This window comes from Drosophila montana, unplaced genomic scaffold (genome assembly GCF_035044405.1).
Source record: "Drosophila montana isolate Dmon_TW-CO22-7 unplaced genomic scaffold, ASM3504440v1 contig_1505_1, whole genome shotgun sequence".
NCBI classification, from domain to species: domain Eukaryota; kingdom Metazoa; phylum Arthropoda; class Insecta; order Diptera; family Drosophilidae; genus Drosophila; species Drosophila montana.
The window spans coordinates 4,337,497-4,358,416 of record NW_026996452.1 but is presented as its reverse complement, the minus strand read 5'-3'; the positions used below and the strand labels follow the sequence as shown (position 1 = coordinate 4,358,416).

At 39.1% G+C, this 20,920-nt stretch overlaps 3 protein-coding genes and 1 long non-coding RNA gene across 5 annotated transcripts; 1 reads left to right on the top strand and 3 right to left on the bottom strand.

Annotated features, from left to right (window-relative positions):
• Nucleotides 1–279: 279 nt before the first annotated feature.
• On the bottom strand, nt 280–17,748 carry LOC135433207 (uncharacterized). The gene is made up of 10 exons (XM_064689207.1): nt 17,601–17,748; nt 14,164–14,476; nt 13,946–14,096; nt 13,320–13,883; nt 13,099–13,262; nt 11,656–12,126; nt 7,855–8,054; nt 3,029–3,341; nt 2,077–2,961; nt 280–833 (listed from the first exon to the last, which is right to left on the bottom strand). Exons 1-10 carry the CDS (start codon nt 17,645–17,647, stop codon nt 309–311), a joined length of 3,633 nt encoding a protein of 1,210 aa, XP_064545277.1. The 5' UTR covers nt 17,648–17,748; the 3' UTR covers nt 280–308.
• Nucleotides 4,543–5,398, top strand: LOC135436763 (uncharacterized). Its single transcript, XR_010437586.1, has 3 exons — nt 4,543–4,727; nt 4,818–4,887; nt 4,968–5,398. It is a non-coding gene; the product is annotated as an uncharacterized LOC135436763 (long non-coding RNA).
• Ubc84D (Ubiquitin conjugating enzyme 84D) lies at nt 10,755–11,640 on the bottom strand. Its single transcript, XM_064694450.1, has one exon. It carries the CDS (start codon nt 11,400–11,402, stop codon nt 10,941–10,943), a length of 462 nt encoding a protein of 153 aa, XP_064550520.1. The 5' UTR covers nt 11,403–11,640; the 3' UTR covers nt 10,755–10,940.
• A 1,042-nt stretch (nt 17,749–18,790) lies between the features above and the next one.
• alpha-Est6 (alpha-Esterase-6) lies at nt 18,791–20,743 on the bottom strand. Of its 2 annotated transcripts, none has more exons than XM_064694365.1 (3): nt 20,357–20,743; nt 19,407–20,300; nt 18,791–19,344 (listed from the first exon to the last, which is right to left on the bottom strand). In XM_064694365.1, exons 1-3 carry the CDS (start codon nt 20,711–20,713, stop codon nt 18,883–18,885), a joined length of 1,713 nt encoding a protein of 570 aa, XP_064550435.1. In that variant the 5' UTR covers nt 20,714–20,743; the 3' UTR covers nt 18,791–18,882. The 2 variants fall into 2 exon arrangements, with proteins under 2 accessions (XP_064550435.1, XP_064550443.1); XM_064694373.1 differs by having other exon boundaries at nt 19,407–20,311; nt 20,357–20,491.
• Between the last annotated feature and the right edge of the window lie 177 nt (nt 20,744–20,920).

Below are 20,920 nucleotides of genomic sequence, written 5' to 3'. Positions count from 1 at the left end.
AATTCAATCAAAATATAAATAGCCAAAGGTCTTTCTAAAAAATATGCTCAATATTTACACACTCACATTCGAGTTTGTATGTGTATGTACGTGTGTTTTTCTTTACTTTTAATAGCCTAGCTATAAAACAAGAGAAAAAAAACCTCTATTTACACATGTAGATTTGATGCCAGCGCCGATTTGCGTTGTGGCTGTGCATTTAGGGCCAAACTGAGGGCCATCGCTTAAAGCTATATAGGTAAATAACAGTGCGGCAGGGGGTACATTGGTTGCGGGGGGGGGGGGGGGGGATGGCTGCAGCCATATGTCTAGTACAATAGTTGCTTGTCGGCGTACATGCTGTCCCAGAGCCGCAGCTTGTCGGCCTCGGGCAAATCAATCACCTGCACATCATGTGAAATATTCAAGCACTTGAATACCGCATCCTGCCGCGATATGGGCAGCCAGACCTGTGACTGTAACTGCGACTGTGACTGCGACTGCGACTGCGACTGGGCCGCCTCCCCATTGGGCTCCTCGTGCGTGACGAGGGGTATGCTGGGATCGCCGGTGGCGGCAAACTGCACCAGCATGGACACCAGACGTCTAATCGTCTTGAACTCGGCCGTGCGGCGCTTCAGCTTTTTGGCTGCCGCATTGTAAAACAAATACGATAAATCATCGGCGTGGCACGTGCCGCGCACCTTGCGGCCACAGGTAATAATTCGCATTATGTTGAAATGCTTCGAGTCGAAATCGAACCGATACAGATATGTGGGCGACCTGGGCGCGTGCAGGCTCCTCGACAGCAGCGTCCGATGTATGCCATGCCAGAAATATTTATACGAGCAGAGCTGCAACGATTAAAGCATTTGATTAAAGCTTATGCTAGTTAAATTAAACTTTGCGTCTTTCTATAATTATATTTATCGATCTATGCACGAGGGGAATAGTTAACATTGAGCTGCATATAAGTATTTTTATATAATTATCAGGGTATGTCGCTTTATGTCAAGGTATATAGAACTAAATATATAAATAAACGATTTATATAATATGCTCTTAGTAATATTTATTTAACCGTGTATACATATCTTTCTCCTTATATGTCTTGATATCTTCCTGCCTAACCTTGGATTTTTAGTAATAGAAAACAAATATATATTTAGCTGTCCATCTGAGTATGGATAACATGTATATAGCTAAATGGCTCGACATATACTCCATATATTTATACTCGGATGAATGGCTAAATATATATGTATACATAACTAGATGATTCGAAAAATTCTCCATATATCCATGCTTATATTGCTTAAACAACTATCTTTTTCTATTATTCTATTACTAATTCTGTTTTCTTGTTATTTAAATAAATAATAATATAAATACAAAATGCTCAAAATGTTACTAACAACTATATATATATATTTATCCGCTGATCAGAGACAGATAGTCTATACTCAAGATTCACGAATTTCTTCATATTTATTAATTAAGAATCTATTTATTCATATGCACCCATACTTGTTATCCATATAGATATTTTGTCAACTTATCTAATTATTTATCTTTTAATAAAAAAATTAACTACTATCATTAAATTATATTTAGTTTACTGCACAATTAACATACAATTTACTTGTCCGGAATAAATAATCTTGTTTTTCTGTCAATCTTCTTTCCTAAAATATAATAAATTTTTGTCCAACTATAATGATATATTTTTTTACCCAAATAGATATTTATAAGATATAAATAACTATTAAATTTAATATAATATATATAATTAATTTTTCATATATCTATCGTATATACGTCTTTCCAAGTTTGTAATATATATTTAAATATATATATTTAATTTTTTAATTTAATTCTATTATAATTTGGAAGACGTATATATTTTTATAATCTATTTATGTATTCGCATATTTTATTGCAATTTCGGTATATTTTTCTCTGAGAAAATATGTATATTTAAATTTTTAATTTAATTAATATTTTTTGTTTAAATTTTGAATGATGTATACATTTAATTTTCTCTTAATCCGCCCGTTAATTTTGTGTATATGATTAATATGTTCCTTATATACTTACATCACTGTATTCGAGTATTGTCTTCTGACTGGGCTGTTTGTCTCCAAAATACGTGGACTTTAGCTGCTTGCCAAAGGCGCGTCGCTGATCCGCATCCAGGCCGGCATCCTCGGGCGACAGATACTCACAGTCGCCGAGTTCGCACAGCAGCTCCGGCCATTTGCGCACCTCGGGAAAGACGAGCAGCCCCTCAAAGGAGTTGCCACCCACCACGAGTGGTATATCGTTGCCCCAGCAGTTGCGCATCATCTCCAGCGGCGGCTTGGGTATCACACAATGCTCCGACTCATATGGCTCTACGGTGGGCGCAAAGGAGAACATTACCTTGCGCTGATGCCGCTCCTCCATGGTGATAATATCCTCGGCCATGCGCAGCATGCTGCTCGCCTTGCAGTGTCGCAAATGGTTGAGAATCTCCCGGTCATTCGGCTCACCCGTTAAGCCCGTGGCCTGAGCCAGGCGACATGCCCAGTTATGTTTGGGCGTTATGGACCAGGGCGACAGCGCTGAGCCCGACATGAGCACAGCCTTGTGAAAGAGATTCCGCGTCTGCTCGGTGAGCATCATGTAGTGCGTGGAGGCGCCGCCAGCGCTCTCGCCAAAGACAGTTATGTTATCCGGATCGCCGCCAAAAAAGTGGCAATTGCGCTTGACCCAGCGCAGAGCCATCACCTGATCCTTGAGGCCCGCATTGCCGGGCACATCCAGCTGCTCGTCGTCGAGTGTAAGAAAGCCCAGCACGCCCAGGCGATAGGCGATGGTCACCAGCACCACATGCTCCATCATAAAGTAATCGGGACTGTAGAGATCTCGCGAGGCTTCGCCCATTTGAAAGCCGCCGCCATAGATCCAGACGAGCACGGGCAGCGGCTTTTGTGGATGCAGCTGCGCTCGAGCGGACAATACAAAAATAAGTTGCAGATTCAATTATGTATATCCATATAGAACTCACCTCTCTGGTATATACATTCAGGTACAGGCAATCCTCGCTGCCCTGCACCTGCTTCAGCACCAGATTCACCTGGCAGGGCTTTGTGCGCTCCCGTGTGCAACGCTTCACCTCCGTCCAGCGATCCGGCTCGACGGGCGCCTTAAAGCGCAACTCCCCCACAGGGGGCTTGGCAAAGGGTATGCCCTCGAAGCTGCAGTAGTTGTTGCCATAGATCGAACGCCACTTCACCCCCTTCACCTTGCCGTAAATCGTATCCGCAATAACCTTATCGTTGCTCCGCAAACGCTGCTGCTTTGTCTTGAACTTGACATAGCTATTAGTATAACAAAAAAAAAAAACAAAGGTGAGAGCTGTTAATGCGATTCCAGTCAGCAGACAGGTGAGTGCACTTCGAGCCAATCAAATTGGCCGAGTGTTTGGATAAACATTCTAGGCGCTTTGTTTGTAAACATTTAACAGACACTTTGGGCGGGCTTTTAGCTACTTTTTGCCCCCCTTGTCACACAAACAACATAAAAATGGCACAAGTTCGAATTATAATTTGTTGGGCCTTACTGAACAACTGGAAAGGAATTTAATAGAAATTATAAATATAAAACACTCAACTAGAGCGAAAACTATAGGCTCATAGGCATTTCGATAAATCAGTTCCTAGAGTCTGGGCAAAATTTAATGATATATATTTGGCAGTCAACATAAAGTATCTATAAATGATTTGCTTTTCTGGCACGACCAAACCTAAACCGAAACACAAAAAAATTAAATTCTGATTAAATTCAGACAAAAATAACACAGATAACACAGAATAACAACAGGTATAAATGAAAATATATAACAACTAACTTAATTTTCTTCTATGCATGGAAATTTGCAGAAAATTTCAAATAAAACCAAATCAAATTCCAATAATAAAATGAAATAAATTAAAATATATATATTTAGATTATAGCCGACAAAATTCCTTCTATGTATTCAAATTTTATTATACCGAAATATATACACAAAACAATGCTCTTTGATATATTTCATTTGAACTGAGAGTTGGTTTTAAGGGTCTTAATATTAAATTAAGATTCTTAGTATAAATATCTGCATGCATCTTTAGATTTAAAAACAATCCAATCACAGCTATTATATTATAGTATCTAAATCTGCTAATTGAATAAAAATAACTAAGAATCCGCGACTTAGCTTAAAATAAATGTGTTTTTATTATACTTTTAGCTTTATATTGAAAAAACAAATCAAAAAATCGGACACTATCTTTTATCAAGGCACTTCACTGGCGTTAGGAACAAAAGGAAGCTTTCTAATCAGCACAAAGAAAAATACAAAAGACTTATCAATTTAACTCCAGAAATAAAACTGTTGATCCATAAAACAATCAAGACCCAGTCTAGCCTTTTAATAGAGCAGGGTATTACGTGCATAAATATTGGATAGAGGCAGCACGACGCGGCGCTGCCCCATTTAATATTTCAAGTGCGCTTCCATTAGAAACGTGCGAGCTAAACGATGCGTGAGTCGATCCACAGCAGACCGAGGCGCCTCAATATAGAAATATATACGATTTGTACACGATCCCAAACAATTCATACGACTACAAATCAGTCGAAAGACTATGCGTAGTTCGAGCTGCAATTAATTAGCAGCTGGCGAACTTCTTCTTCTTCTTGTTTGGCAGTGCACAACCTTGAAGGTATTTTCATAATTCTAGTTAAAATCTCTCATGAGTACTTGGTGTGAATTATAGTACTTTTATATATCGTGTGCTAATTACATCCGCCAGGTTCAAGGTCAGACTCGCCTACATAAAAAAACCGAGCTAGTTGAATATTGACATGGAACTGGTTTCTCCAGTGAGCAGTTAACTTAAATGTATTCATATGCTAAAATATATATTCATGTATTGCTTTTATTATTGCTCGCGTTTCTGAAGTCGTCTGGAAATAATCAAAACATCAAGTCGCACTTGAGACGCAATATCCCACAACCGGGCCGAATCTGTTTCTGGGTCTATCATAGACAAGTGGAAGCGATTTGTATGCCGAATGGAACCACGAAGAAACGCTAACAAATCGCTGACATTGACTTTGCATACAAAACTAACCACATTAATAATTTACAGTATGTTAATTAGATATGCATATAACTAATATAGTATACATAAGTTAATCGGCGGAAGAGGTTATGTCAACAGCAGCAGTAAGTAAACGCTTTTGCATTTCGATGGTGTGAACATTTATAATTATTAACCAGAGTAAACAGTTAGTTTTGATATAAATAAATGCCCTTGCGGGGGAATAATTTATGTTTTAGAGGATTTGTGACTTAATAGGGCTGTTAAAAATATAATTATGTTATGTTATAGTTGTGTTTTGTTCAGTTATATGGTATGTTATGCTATGTTATGTTATGTTTTAAAATGTTATATTCTGTACCGGTCTATGTTATGTTATCTTTTGTTATACTTTATATCATGTTATGTGAATTATGTTATGTTATAGGAAACTTTGATATGTTAGGTTATGTAAGGCTCTATTATGTTTTGCTATGTTACTTTATTTTATGTTATAAAAATGTTATGTTATGTTTTGCTATGTTATAGTACACAATGTTAAGTTTAGCTATAGTATATAATGTTATGTTCAGTTTCTATACTGTTAAGCTCTCTTCTTGTTACGTTAGGTTATTATATATGTTTTCAAAGATTCTATTTGACATATATTAAATCTCAATTTTTAGGTGGCTGTGGAACCGGTGCCACTCTGCCATACCCATTATATCCTTTTACATAACTACAAACAAGCTTATTACTGCTTTAATCTGTTAATTAGTTCGTTTTGCTTTTTCAAACATCATCATTATTGGAAAATTCATTTAAAACTTAATATTGTTCTATTCAAACTGAAACCCATCGAAAATCAATCAATATTTCAATTCATCAATCGGCAACAACGTTGTAGGTCAATGGCATTTCGGTAGAGCACATTTTATTTTGGCTGCCAGAAATTTGCTGAAAATTGTTCCCATTAATCAAAATCATGCAACGATGTGTAAAGCAATGCAAATGCAAAAGATGAAAACGATTGCAATTTAAGCAGCCATTGATGGATTTCATTGCGCCGAAGAACAATCGATATACAATGCACTTAAGGAAGGAGAAATATTAAATTTACAAAATTGTGCTAACCATTTACATTTATTTTGCTTGATTCGATTGCAATATTATCCGTTTGGAATTTGACTATTTGTAATATATATACAAAATGTAATTCCAGTTATAATTAAATAATAAAAGAATACAGTAACAAAAAACCTTCATTAAATAATTAAGAATAACAAAAACAAGAGCACTAAATTGAGACATTTTAATTTAATGAGTTGATTTCATTAAAATGCCATATTTAATTGCACCTTGAACTTTTCAAAATTTAAGAATCGCACACTGTGTTAATCATAATTGTTCTTCATTAAGTAGGCACTAAAACATTACTTCCAAGAAATTTTCATAAAAGACTTGCACAAAACGACTTGAATCAGGCAAGAAAAAAATGCTTGGCAGAAGACCTGTTTTTTTCTTTTTGTTGGCTTTGATCAAAAATATTGTTGACATTTCGATTCGTTGCCGCTGCTGATGTGACACAGTTCGCAGAGTTGACAGATTTTTTACAAAACAATTTTATAATAGCCCTGACATTTGCAGAAGTCAACCAAACGTGTTCTTTTCGCAGCTATCCAAAAACGCAACAGCTGTTGATCTTGACTTTGGCCCCTTAGACAGTGTATTTGACAGTTGCTCAATTTCACACTAATTGGTTGAAATTGCAGCTGATAGTGAAATTATCAATGTCACATGGTAAGCCGACTAAACTGTGTGATTTATGTAGCCAAGTGTCGTAAAAAAACAAAAATCAGACTGACGCGTTTCAAGCAACCGGACAATAAACCGAAAAAATCATACACTCAACTAATATCAACAATAAAACGCGCCCACAGGAGCGGCTCTTATCAGAAAATTTGATATTGACATTTTATAATTAATACTATGAGAAGAAGAAAAAACATAAACAAGAACCTTTAAGCTGATAAAGACTGAATAAGTACCTACCTACCTAAAAACCGACTGTTAATCATTTTGAAATTATGTGTACTCATTATGACGGTGCTGGGAACAAAGTTCACAGTACAGTGGAACCAGACAGATTTCCAATCTTATCATTAGCTGCCGAAGATCACCCGGTTCCGCAAGGTGAATCGCAAGTGCAGACAACGCGGATGCAATGCTCAGCTATTTATAAGACCTCCAGCCTGTCTGTATGTGAACCGGATTCGGGGTGCTCGATAGGCCCAGCATCTGTCAATTGATAAGCAGCATTCTCAAGCTCTGACGCAGCTGCTTCTAGATTTCGACAACTTTTTCAAGACTTTGCGATAAGCTATGCTCATGTTACTGGGCCACAGAGCGCAGGGACAGACGTCAGAGATCAATCGACATTTGAACTATTCTTTAGATTGTCATTAAGGCAATTTGATTGCAATATTTATTTATGCATCGCTCGCAAATGTCACAGAGTTCACACGTTTCTAATGCCAAATAAAACTAATCTGTGTTTTATTTTAAATTTTATTCGTTGTCGCGACCTCATGCAACTAAACTGAATTTGGCCTAGATTATTATTGGAATTGATTGAACTTAAATATGAATAAAGGAATTAAGCTATTCAAGCTGGATGCACAATCTTTTAAGGTATAAACAAAGAAATAGAAATGAAAATGGACAATTTGCAATTTTTCAATTATGAATATGGCTAATAATCACTTACTTTAATGCAATGCGCATCTGATCTGCGATGGCAATATCGAATGACATGTCGGTCTGTGTTTTCGCACCACCACAAAACGTAGCACAATTTGATTCCTTGCTGCTGGCCAATAAAAAAAAAACAATTCGCAAAAGTTGCCTGAAATCACAGTAAATATCAGCACGACAAGGCCAAATTGTTTCAAGTGGCAAGCATATAAGAATTTTTATTCAACGCCCACGCGGCGTATGCGCAACGTGCCCTTTTCGCAGACTTTTGCTAGAAACGATTTGATTGATTTTTTTTTTTGCTCTATATTTTTTGTTGTTCGATATTCTTTTTGAAGTTTTAGTTTGATTTTTGAATTGAATTTAGCTAAATTCTTGTTTATTTATTAAACACAACTCGTCGCACTTGTTGCCGCCAATTGAAGACGCGTTTGCATACGCGCGGTTCTATTTAATTGAATGCGCTGCGTTTTATTTATTTTGATTAATGAAACGCCGGCTTTGGGGCCTCGGGCTTGAGTTGCGTTTTACTCAGGGGTTGCGCGTCAACTGAAGCATTTGAAGTAGGCGCCGGCTAGGTTTAGTGGTCGTCGAACGCTCGACGGTCGGCGTTCAGCGCTCGCATACACACGCACACAAGCACAGTTTTTTACATGCGGCTTCCACTCATTTAGTCTTGCCGGGCCTGGCTGGCGTATGAGTGATATTCTAGATGCGTCTGTGTGCGTGTGTGTGTACGTGCTTGTGCGCCGGCCATGTTTCGCACTCAAATGCCCATGGCATTGTCTGCTCGAGTGAGTTCGCTTGCTTGGTGTGCTGGGCGCCGTTGTTTTGTTTAAACGTTATCGTTTTTGTTGTTGCCTTTGTTTATAGTTTATAGCATGTCCACACACACATACCAACACCCACTCACACACTCACACACACAAGTATGGACACACCCGAGCACACAAAATAGTTTCCACTGCACTTGTCATTTTTTGTTGCTTTTGGCTTTGTTTGCTGTGTGTTTGACTTTCGGTTTTGAAGTTATTTTATTTTCTGTGTGTATTTTTACAGTTTTTTATTTTTATTATTTTGTCACACAGGGCGTATGTGTAACATTTTGTTGTACATTGTTGTTTATGGATGGGGCCTGTGTTAATCAACAGTTTGTGACAAGTTTAGAGTTCAAATTGGTTTGCCGGCAAGCTTCTAAGTTAATTGTTTTGTTGATTGAAATAATATGTTGAACAATATTATTTTAAATATATTGATAATATTTACATTTGGAAGTAAAGTTTAGTTATGACAAAGTTAAATAAGAACTTCATATTCTACACAGTTGAAAAACTTTTGAAAAACTTGCATATATTTGAGCTGTATGAAAGCCTTTTGTCAGATTTCTTTACCAACTGCAACAAAGTATTTTCTCTCATGCAAAAATAAATAGTTGTTCCTTCAATTACATTGAGTGTATTTTACCTGCTCAATACGTTATTTTCTACCTCACTTTGCACTCAATTCAAAACTGTTGCATGTTCTGCTTTTAATATTAGGTTGCCCATGTGATACGACATGTCATTAGTAACGGCAATTACAGTTATTAAAACGGTTAATCCAATTCAATTAGCTGAACATTGAGCGTCCATATATGCTTATATAATTGAGAGTGCGATACGAAATCCATCATGGAATATGAATATAAAATTGATATGTGTTTACAAGGCAATTCATTACAAATGCGTGGCAATTATATTGACGGAAAGGCAAGGTATATTTTATATATATACGCCCATCAATAGTTGCTATAAATTATATAAATGCAATTAACTTTACATGCTTTAAACTTTTATTTGATATTCAGCTAAAAGGCAAAGCACGCAAATATATTTGTTGACAAAAATTGGATATTATTAAAAATTAATTTCCCTAAATTATAAAGTTTGCCATATTGTTTCTATGTAATTCCTGGTTTTTTGCTTGATAGATAAGTGTTATCATATTGCATATGTAATCTCTGATTAATGTCTTGTCAGTTAAGCTGTTAAGGTTAACAGTCGCTTATCAACAATTACTAGGAATAATATTTTTATAAATTATATAAACTCCAAGAACTCCAAGAATCTATGATGAAAGTTTATATAATAGAAATGCTGACGATTTAATACAGCTTGCCCTAGCTACTACAACTGGCTTTTCCGCTTTTATTAATTTCAAAATTATTTCAAGCTCGAACGTGTTTTTCCACTATTTAATTTTATATAATAAGCACATCATTTCGTATGTAGTTATACTTGTTTGAACAGTCAATTATTACTTGTTGATGAGCAATTATATCTAATATTAAATTTGCAGGCTTGATAGAATTCATTTTCAATGACAAACTGACATTGCGCACTTAGTGCTTGTTTAGATATTAAATACCAGACGGATTGAAAGGTCTTATAGAAAAATGTATGATATGGACGCAAATCTATCCGATCTATCCTAAGTTATAAACTGAACTTTCCCTCAATCCTACTCTTTACAAAATATCATAACTAAACAACAATAATTATAATAATAGACAAACTAATTAAATACACAACTTTCAACATTTCTTGATGTATATCTTTGATGTATCTATATATCTTAACCAATGTTCCCCATCAAAATTGAGTAGCTTTTCAATTAATTAACAAAGCCACACGAATCCACATTTCTGGGCGCCCAGCTAACCACAGAGTGTGACATTAAATTTAGGTAAGTCCCCATTGCAAATGCTGTGCCAAACGGCACAGCTCGGCAATTGTCAGACTTGCAGTCTGCTAACTGTAAACTATGCAATAGCCAGGCTGGCAGAGTTTTGGCCTATATATAACTGGACAGATGGAGCACATGCTGGCACAGGTTAAGCATTTGCATTGTTAGATTAGTTGAGGTAGCCAAAGGTAATAGTTCAGTTTGTATTTATAGGATTATGTGTGAGCAGCTACTAAATTTAATTGAATTTTCAACAAAGGACAGCAATAAATAGTTTGAAGACCATGTACTATATGGAATTTTGCATAGATAAGGTTCTTCCAGTTGTAGCCAGATTTTGGCGATGATTTTTATATTATTTTTTTTAATTCTTATTTACTGGGGACGCTTTTCGGCATTCTTTTTGGTAAACTCCTCCGCGGCCTTCATAAACTTTTTGTGCTCTTTGACAAACTCCTCGGCCAAATCAGAGCGCAATGGATGCTCCGGCTGGGGGTTATGCACAATGTCAATGAGAGCCTGGAACACCTGCTCAGTGCGCGTTGTGGGCTTCCAGTTGTCGACTGTTATAATGGACAGGCACACCTGACCCTTCTCATCGACATTGGGATGATAGATTTGGGTCTTAAATAGTATCTTCGGGGGCATAAAGGGATACTGTGCTGGGAAGCTAACCTCAATGCGAAAGGCGCCCTTATTGTAGGGCGCCTTCTCTGGCACCAACAGCCCCGTCCACAGCAGCAAGGACTCATCCGATGCTTCGATATTGCGCAGGACTTTCGACTTGGCAGCCAGAATATCGCTTAGTTCGCGACTTAAACGACGTGAGGCGGACATAGTCTGATTTTTTTTTTTTTGATTTTTTTGTTTTTTTTTATGTCAGCTGTTAAATTTCTAAATACAAATAATTTTGGGCAATTGCTGAGTGAGTTTTTCAAGCCTATTATGTCTATATATACACACATATATATACATAAATATTTCCCTTTAATTACAATAACAATCCACCAATGGTTTTATGCTTTAAAATCATATCAACATAGCTTGACTAATGCACAAATTCATATGCCAATAACTTCTTTTCTTCTCAAAATAACAGCTCCCTGTTATCATCGAAGAGACTCTCCCAGATCTTTACTTTGGACCACTCGGGCAGCTCCACAAATTTCAGCTCATCGCTAATATTGAGGCACTTTATACTCTCGTCGCTTTTGCGTACTGGATCCCATGTAATCATATCCATGCCGTTGATCTCGGAGCTATAGGGATTACCACTTCTCGCAAACTGCGTCCAGATGCCCACCGTGCGCACAATGTTGCGGTACTCGCGACTCTCCTTGGGCATGCGGCGTGCCAGTACACTGGTGAACTGATAGGTCAATTCATCCGCATGACTGACGCCCTTCACGCCACGCCCAAAACGCATTATCCGATAGGGGGATATTAGCTCCTCCGAGTCAAAATCGTAGCGATAGAAGTAAACGGGCGAGCCGGCGGCGTGAGCATGTCGAGAGCGCACCACGCGCAGAGCAGGAAAGATAAAGTAGACCATGGAACACAGCTGCAAGCAAGAGAATGGGAAAGATAGTTTAAGAATAGGTGGCATGGCTAGACCCAACTTTAATTACTCTTAATTTGAGTAGGGGATATGCGTTAGGCAGTACACAATCTGTCAGGCATTCTGTCAGTCCATCTGTCAGCCAATTAGTCTATCAATCTTTTGAATAGTCAGTCAGTTCTGTCAGTCCATCTGTCAGCCAATTAATCTATAAATCTTTTGAAAAGTCAGTCAGTCGATATGCCAGTCAGTCGTCAGTCCATCAGTCAATCAGCCGGCCAGCTATTCAGTTATTTAATTAGTCCCTTATTTCAGGTCAACCTATTAGTCAGCCACTCGATCAGTTTAATATTCAGTCAGTCAATAAATCGATCAGTCAATCATTTAATTAGTCAGCCAATCAATCTTTCAGTCTATCAGTTAGTTAATTGATTGGTGGTCAGACAATTAATCTGTCAATCTTTCAGCAAGTTAACCACTTAATATGTCAATCAGTCAGTCAAATAATTTATCAAACTTTCAGTCTGTACATCGGTCGATCTAGTGATCAGTCTTTCTCATCAACGAACACTCAGGCAAGCTATCAGTCAGGCAGTCAATCAATTAGTCAGCTAATCAGTCAGTCAATCAATCTTCTAATCTGTCAGTAAGTTAATAGGCTAATCCATCTGTCGGTCATTCAACAAGTCAATCAATTTAATAATCAATCAGTCACTCTTGTCAGTCAGTCAGTTGATCACTCAATCAATTTGTCAGCCTCTTAAACACTCCATCAGCTTATCTGGCAGTCAGGATTTCACGTCAATAATTATTGATTATAATCAGTCAGCCTGAAAGTCAAAAAAAAAAATGAGTTGATCAATCTGTCACTCAGTCAATCTATCAGTATTCTGGTCAATCATCCAGTCATTTCGCCAGTCAATCAGTCATCAATTAAGTCTGATTTTCAAGTATAACTTTGTTACTGCAACTAACATCCAAGTAGTTATCTGGTGTGGCCTTCTCGCCAGTTACATGGGCACCGCGTATCTTTAGAGCCCAATTGCTAATCTTCTCGCTGTCGAGCTCTGCTAGCTCACGCGGCACGAAGGCTGTGCCTTCTTCCAGTTGCTGCACCACCTGTGGCATCATTTTGATCTCTGCAAAGACACACCGTAAGCATGTGTTCCTTTGGGGTTATCTGAGACTGCACTAACCTGGCACCCAGAGCAGCCCCTCAAAGGAGGTGTTGCCGATCATCATGGGTATCGAGTTGCTCCAAGCGTTCTTCATCATGTCACGCGGATGCTTGGGTAGCACACACTCGGGCGTTGCATATGGCTCCAGAGCAGGTCCAAAGGGGAACATCACCTTTTGGGCATGCTCCTCCGGCGTCAGTACCTGCTCCTCTACGCGTATCAAATCCCTGGCTGGGGCTGTTTGCAGAAATTGCAGCACATCCTTCTCATTGTTCTCGCCCTTGTAGCCGGCCAGCTTGGCAATGGTGAAGGCGCGATGCGTGATGTCCCCATTAAAGGCCCAAGGTGCGATGGCGCTGCCCGACTGCAGGATGCCGCGATGAAAGAGGCCTTGCGTCTGCTCGGTGAGCATCATGTAGTGTGTGGACGCAGCTCCGGCGCTTTCGCCAAAGACCGTTATGCAATCCGGATCGCCGCCAAAACTGGCGCAGTTGTTCTTAATCCATTTAAGTGCCAGCACCTGATCCTTAAGACCCGCATTGCCGGGCACATTCAGGCCGGGCGTCTTCAGGCTGAGAAAGCCTACGGGCAGAGGAACAGAGGATGTGATGAACTTGGACCATGAGCTCTTGCTTACAACTTACCCAGGGCACCCAAGCGATATTGTATGGTAACCAGGACGACATCCTCCTTAATAAAATAGTCCGGACCGTGCCAATCGCGATTGGCCTCGCCCAAGATGAAGCCACCGCCATGTATCCAGACCAGAACAGGACGTGCTTTGGCAGGACTTACCTGTGCATGCAGCAAAATTATGTTTGATTCGGATCAAAGATCGATTGGGATTACAATAATAACTTACATTATTCGTATAGACATTCAGATAGAGGCAATCCTCGGCGCCTTCGACCTTGTCGTAGATGAAGTTCACCTGCACCGCCTTCTCCCTGGGCTGCGTACAGTCCCTGACGCCCTCCCAGGGTGTGGGTCGTTGCGGTGCACGAAAACGCAGCTCCCCAACCGGTGGCTGGGCATAGGGTATCCCCTCAAAGCTAAAATAGGGCACATCGTAGATGGACAAACGCTTTACGCCCCGCACTTTGCCATATTCGGTGTCGGCTATAACCGATTCGTTTGTGGTCTGGCGATATTGTTGGATTTTATGCTCAAAGGTTCTGCAAAATGTGAAAATTAACATAATAATAGAAGTCTGAGCTTGCATACATATACATATTAGCCTAGTTAATATAATACTTTTTGTCCACTGTTGCGTGCATAATGCCCTGTAAACATTGTTGAGGCAAAATGGGGTACACTCAACTTGACTATCTTATGTGTTATGTGCAGAAATGGAGAATATTTCATCTGAGATTTTTCTGTACAATTTATATTTATACCTGATTATGGACTTTAACTTCTCATAAATGTAGATCTAGTTTTCTTCGCTATTTAATCTTATGAGTCGGTTTCTTTGTCTATATCTTTTGTTCAAGCTGGCTACTGGGTAGTTATGTGCATGATACCCTGTTAACATTAATTAGAAAAAAATAATCATCTTGACTTCAACTATATGTTATTCCCCATCTGATCTGAGACTTTTCAATGCAATTTTTGTTAACAAACGCAATTCTATTTTTTTTTCGCTGTTTAATGTTTACTTATGAATTCTTTCTGCCCATCTCACCCTCAAGTTGGCTGCAGGGCATCTGCTAGTCGAGCTCGCATACGCATACATGTTTCAATTAGCATTAAATTGAAATTATTTTGCTGATGCGGCTGCTGTGGCTACTGTTGCTGCTATTTACCATATCGTCAGCTCATCAACTAGACAACAGCCTCATCTTTTGAGGCTAACTGGAGCATTGGCATCCAGCGGAGGACTTTATGTAGCACATCCCGTTAACTGGGCACGTCTGCCAGTGATAAATGAAAACCGGCTGACAAACCGGCCAGGTCACGCTACAGTGCACTCAACTGGCAGTGGACACTGGGCGCTCGGCCTGCCCTCACTTAAAGTAGCTCTCGAGTCCGAGCACACACTTCATGTTGAACCTTGTGTCGTCGAGTAGCACTCAGTTATCAGCGGGACACAAAACAGCTCTGATTATATGTATATATAGAGATAGGGCTACAGCATCTACTTACTATAGAGTGCCAAGATTATTTATATAATGATTGTTAAAGTAATAGCACTTATCAGTCGGGTCGTGTTTTCTAAAGCAAACCCCAGCCAAAATAGAATAATACTCGTAAATATATGGAGGGTATTGTGTTTCTATATTGTAACATGTATTGAGGGAGTTACCAAACAGAGAGGCATTTCCTTATGAGTAAATGCGCTTTCAATAGGCACTGTATGTGCTGAAATAGATTGAATCAGTTCTGAATATAAACCGCATGTGTTACACATTTTGTATTGAGTTACCTCTCTGGTTATGTTACTAAGAAATGGTTCTATCAATGTCATCATGTCGTCGATCAGCTCTGCTTATACTCTACGTATTTCTGCATAAGAGAGTGAATAACACTTTATTATCTATGTTAATTGTGAGAACCAGCTTGAAAGGTATTCAACATTCGGCACATAGATCGCGTTTTAAACTTTACCATTACATAAATGCATTTGCTCAATAATAATTATATTTGCTTGCGTTTAATAAACAAATCAAATTACCAACGTTTATTTAATTAACAACGTTTCATTTAACATGGGCAGATGTCAGCTAAATTGCCGGGGAATTTAAACGTGCGAATTAACTCTCGTATATTTATACTATATAATAGAAATGTGATAATGGGTGCATGTCAGGCATGAATGTTTCTAAGGCGGGGGCGATATGCCCAATAATATCATATTCAATGCGCATATCGGGCCATTTCCCATTGAAACTCAACGCCTTTGGCATACTTAGAGAATAATTCTATTAATAATATATAGTACACAATTGCATTTATTTGTTTATTGTTAGAGTCGTATAAAAAGAATGCTGTGCGTAGTTGACTTTGGCACATATCATAAAAAAAATTGATATATAAAATCAACAGACCCTAACATAAAATTTGACTGTATAAACAAAATGTTTTTATGCACATCTCTTCGATTATGGCGAACTATGCTTTAATGAAAGGCCGTAAATACAAAATATGTTACTCATTAAACTGATTAAGCGATAAATAGGCGAACGCATTAAACGATTGAGGGATATAAATTAAGGGATTATGTGACATTTTTATGATTAACATAAAAACTTTATTGATTTACTATAAGCTGTACGATATGTGGGTGTGCATTTTATCTGTGTGACTAAAGCGTTAACTTTTTGTGAAATATGATATCTCAAGTTTATGCTAACGGAACAAATCATAGTTGATTTATTAAATAGCTATTAATTATAAAACTATTCAACTGCAATTTGTGGCAAAAAGTTGTGCGATAAAAGTACATCTTTTTTTTATTACAAATAAAAATCTCTATTTATTTCATAGCATTCGAAAGTCATGCCCAGGTAAAGCTCATTAAGATGATAAAAACTCTATCTATAACACAAAAAACTATTCTTAATAATGCGAGCTGTTCATAAGTTAACAATTATATATTTCTAACAGACAATATTAAAACTCAAATAAAAAACTAACTTTTTCTGTTTAAAATTATTAATAAAAATATATAAAAGTCAGATAAAAAAGTAACAACAATTAAATCTACCTGTTTATAACATCGTGGTAATAAATTGAGTTATAAACACTTGAGCTTTTTTTTCTGTTACACTGATCGATTAATTTATCGATCAGCTTAATAAAAGCTTTTGCTTAAAATCATGCACAAAATATTTCTATTTTCATAAATATAATTCCTTAAAATGCCATTTCAGCTTTATTTTTTGCTATATAGATCCATTAATTATTTAATCAGCTTAAATAAAGCTTCTGTTCATGCAAAGTATATTTTCATTTGCATGAATAAATAAAGCTGAAATTTATTTTGTACCTAAACTATACTTAGTCATGTCGAAGTGAACCTGCTTAATCAGCACTTTACACATGTGTTTGTATCTGTTATGAATTTATTGGTAATCAAGGTGTTGGCATCATATTGCACAAAAATAACTTATCACATATTTTGATTAGCTCACAGAATGAGTCAAAAAGTTAAGTCATGCGTCTTAATGAATATGAATATGAATATGAATATGAGGAGAGCCGAACAATAGAGATTGACACTTGATCTATTCAACCAAGTATCTAAGCAATAATGAAATAAATGAAAATGGATTAATTGTGGGTCAGAGCCGCACTCACTTGAAACGCCAGCGTATGCGCTCCACAAAGCCAATATTTTTGTTCATCTTTAGAATAGACAATCAACCATATACGAACTATATAACTATGGGCTCTTTTTGTATTTCCACCGATCGCTTGGACTGTAACGCGCCAGCGCTAAACTGAAACTGAAATTAAAACTTTTTTATTCCATATTCAGTTCAGTTGTCGACGCTTCAGGCGAACAAAACAAGCGAAACGTGGCTGGTGGGTTGGGGAGCGAGGGAAATAAACATATATGTGTATAAGTATATACCGTATAGAATAAAGCAAATATCAGAATAAAAACTGAACAAAACAAAAAGAAAACACAACACAAAAAAAAAAAAAATATCAAAATACAATAACAACTTTGAATTTCAAGTGCGCGGACCGGCACAGATACAGATACGCAGCCGTGGGATCGTGGGCGGGCGAGTGGGGCGCCCGCTGCCTATGGCTGTGGCCACTTGTAGACGCGCCTAAAGCGACTGCATAATTAATCAATTGATTTGCCAATAGCCACACAACACGAGCTGCACCAAACCGCAGACGGTTTTTAGCAACAAATCAAACAAACACGAATTCGAGTATCTTTTAACTGTTTAGCTGAGGTAAGGCAAATACCGGCTGACTTGTTAGGGCAGAGGGGGGCGCTGCGCGGCCGACTCCCCGGCACACTTGATCGCGCCGACAGTGTAAACAAACAACAGAAATTATTGTTGCCGGCGCGTTGTTAACAACACGCTTTGCATTTCATGGGGCATCGCCGCAGAAAGCTTAGCCGAACGAGCTTAAAGCACAAAGCACAGCGTACAGTGGAGGATCGAAATATTGCATCAGCTACAACTTAACACACACTTGCAGATAGCATGGAATGCCTTGCATTTTAAATATTTTTTGTACGAATTTATTAGGCATATCAGGTATGTACTTGTGTTTTAGTCGATTTTCTGATTACCTAATAACAGCCACATTTGCAATTAAATGTTGCTAATTTGCAGCAGGGCAAAATGTAATACAATGTAATAATGTCGTCTGGTTAACAGCTGCACGTGTTAACAGGCTTATCATATTTAACAGTTGACATTTCAATAACAGTCGAAGTCTATTTAACAGTATGAAAGCAGTCCAAACGCTCTGTCGAAGATCTTTTGCTGTTAACTAACATAGGTCTGTACTCAAATAGATTTTTGTATAAAATAACATTCAAATTTATTAATCAGAATTTGTCCCTGAAATCAAAATACTTTAGAAATTTATAGCGAGCTCAAAGCAATTGTCATCCACCATAAAGTTGTTCGTCATTATCGTAGATACTATTCCACACTTGAATACCGGCCCTTTCACACTGAGGCTGGAACTCTACTTTGTGCCCAATATTCATGACATTAAACGGATTTTCTTTATCCACAGGCCTCCACTGCTCCGTCTCGGTTTCCACACAGTTTGGATCTCCTGTGCGTGCGAATGATGTCAGAATACCCACCATTCGGTGTATGGTCGAACTCTCAGCTTCATTCAAGGGCTGCGTTCGCAGGCCCTCCCTGGGAAACATGTAACCCAATTCATCGGCATGGCAAACGCCACGCCTAATGTCATTCCCGCATAGTCTGATCCGCATCAAGTTGTAGTGAGGCGAATCGAAGTCGAACCGGTAGAGATAGGTGGGCGCCTGCGCAAACGCGAGTCGGGAGAGCACGACACGATGTATGCAATGCCAGAAGCATTTATAACTGAAAAGCTGAAATAAAGAAAATCCAAACTGAAGCTGAGCATTAAATTTGGGGCATTGTCTTGACTTACATCCAGAATTTGCATGATATTGTTGACATTGATGTTCCCAGATCCAAAATGGAAGTTGATCAGTTCCATAGCGCGGTCAGTCAGGTCTTTCATTGTATGCCTGCGGTACACATCATAGGGCAGCGCCAGCGCTGGCTCCTGTTTGAGCAGCTGCAGCATGTGACAATTGTTGATCTTGCAGTGGGGACACATGACCAGACCTTCGAAAGAGGTGCCGCCCATTAGCAAAGGCACCTCCTTAGACCAAGCGTCTCGCATCAAATGCAGAAAGGGACGCTTTAGCAAGCCTTCACCACTCGATTGGCTCTCCAGCGTAGGCACAAAGGGAAACATGTGCCCAAAAATGAAATCCCGCGGACCGAATAGTTCGTGCTCTACCAGCTGCTCAGCGGGCAGCGAGCGTAGAAACTCCAAAATTGGCGACTCCAACATGACGCCCCGGTAACCCCTGCTGTAGGCCAGACGGCAAAACAAGGAGTCCGCATTCGGCACCTGAACCCAGGGACATGTGATGGTCCCGGACATTAGGATGGCCCGCTGAAAGAGACCACATGCCTCCGGCAGGCACATCATGAAGTGCGCCGAGGCGGCACCCGCACTGGTGCCCATTAAGGTTATATTCTTTGGATCTCCGTTAAAGTGCGAGATATACTTCTGGGTCCAACGCAGCGCCAGTAGCTGGTCATGCAGGCCGGCATTGCCCGGTACGCCCAGATCGGGGCAGCTAAGACTTAGAAAACCCAAGGCGCACAGACGATAACTGAACTGCACATAGACAATGTCCTCGCGCATCAGAAAGTCTGGACCATACTTAATCCTTGTGGCGCCGCCTGTTTGAAATCCACCTCCATGAATATAGGCTATGACCGGCAGCGGCGACTTTGCCGTATCGAACTGAATTTAAGCTGCGAATTAATTAAATTTGCTGCGATTCCCATCCAAACACTCACATGCTTGGTATACACATTCAAGTAGAGACAATCCTCAGCGCCTATCGAGCCGCCTGATGAGTCTTCGTACTGTACGGGACGCGGACGCTCCTCCAGACAATCCAAGACCTTGCCACACCAGGGATCCGCCGGCTGGGCCGCGCAAAAGCGCTGTTTCCCAATGGGCGGATTGCCAAAGGGTATGCCCTCAAAGCTATAGTATTCATGGCCACATATGCCCACCTGAAACTTGCCCTTCACCTTGCCCACGGGCAGATCCACGATCTTTGTCTCGCAAGTGGCTCTCTGGAAGAAGTTCGGCCAGCTGGCCACCAAGTGCAGAACTTTACAATTTCTCGGTCTGCCAAATTTAAACATGTCATTGCCGAATGTAAAATAATAAGCTCAGCTAAGGCAAAGCCCACTTGGTTGCGCTACTGCGCACTGAATTGTTATTCCAAAACGAGACCAATTTCTATTCTTCATAGCCAGAGTCCAAATTCACATTATATGTACGTGCATCATACAAACACAAAGAGCTAACCAAAAATGTATTATTTATTTCAACCCTACTCGACCATTTGT

Excerpts from the sequence above, each read along its gene's own strand:
- Ubc84D (XM_064694450.1), bottom strand. The coding sequence starts at position 11,402 with ATGTCCGCCTCACGTCGTTTAAGTCGCGAACTAAGCGATATTCTGGCT.
- LOC135433207 (XM_064689207.1), bottom strand. The coding sequence starts at position 17,647 with ATGAACAAAAATATTGGCTTTGTGGAGCGCATACGCTGGCGTTTCAA. Across the intron at positions 14,477-17,600 it reads CGCATACGCTGGCGTTTCAA|AACCTTTGAGCATAAAATCC; the intron begins GTGAGTGCGGCT and ends CACATTTTGCAG. Across the intron at positions 12,127-13,098 it reads CACCAGATAACTACTTGGAT|CTGTGTTCCATGGTCTACTT; the intron begins GTTAGTTGCAGT and ends TCTTGCTTGCAG.
- alpha-Est6 (XM_064694365.1), bottom strand. The coding sequence starts at position 20,713 with ATGTTTAAATTTGGCAGACCGAGAAATTGTAAAGTTCTGCACTTGGTG. Across the intron at positions 20,301-20,356 it reads TGAATGTGTATACCAAGCAT|TTCGATACGGCAAAGTCGCC; the intron begins GTGAGTGTTTGG and ends GCTTAAATTCAG. Across the intron at positions 19,345-19,406 it reads ATATCATGCAAATTCTGGAT|CTTTTCAGTTATAAATGCTT; the intron begins GTAAGTCAAGAC and ends TCTTTATTTCAG.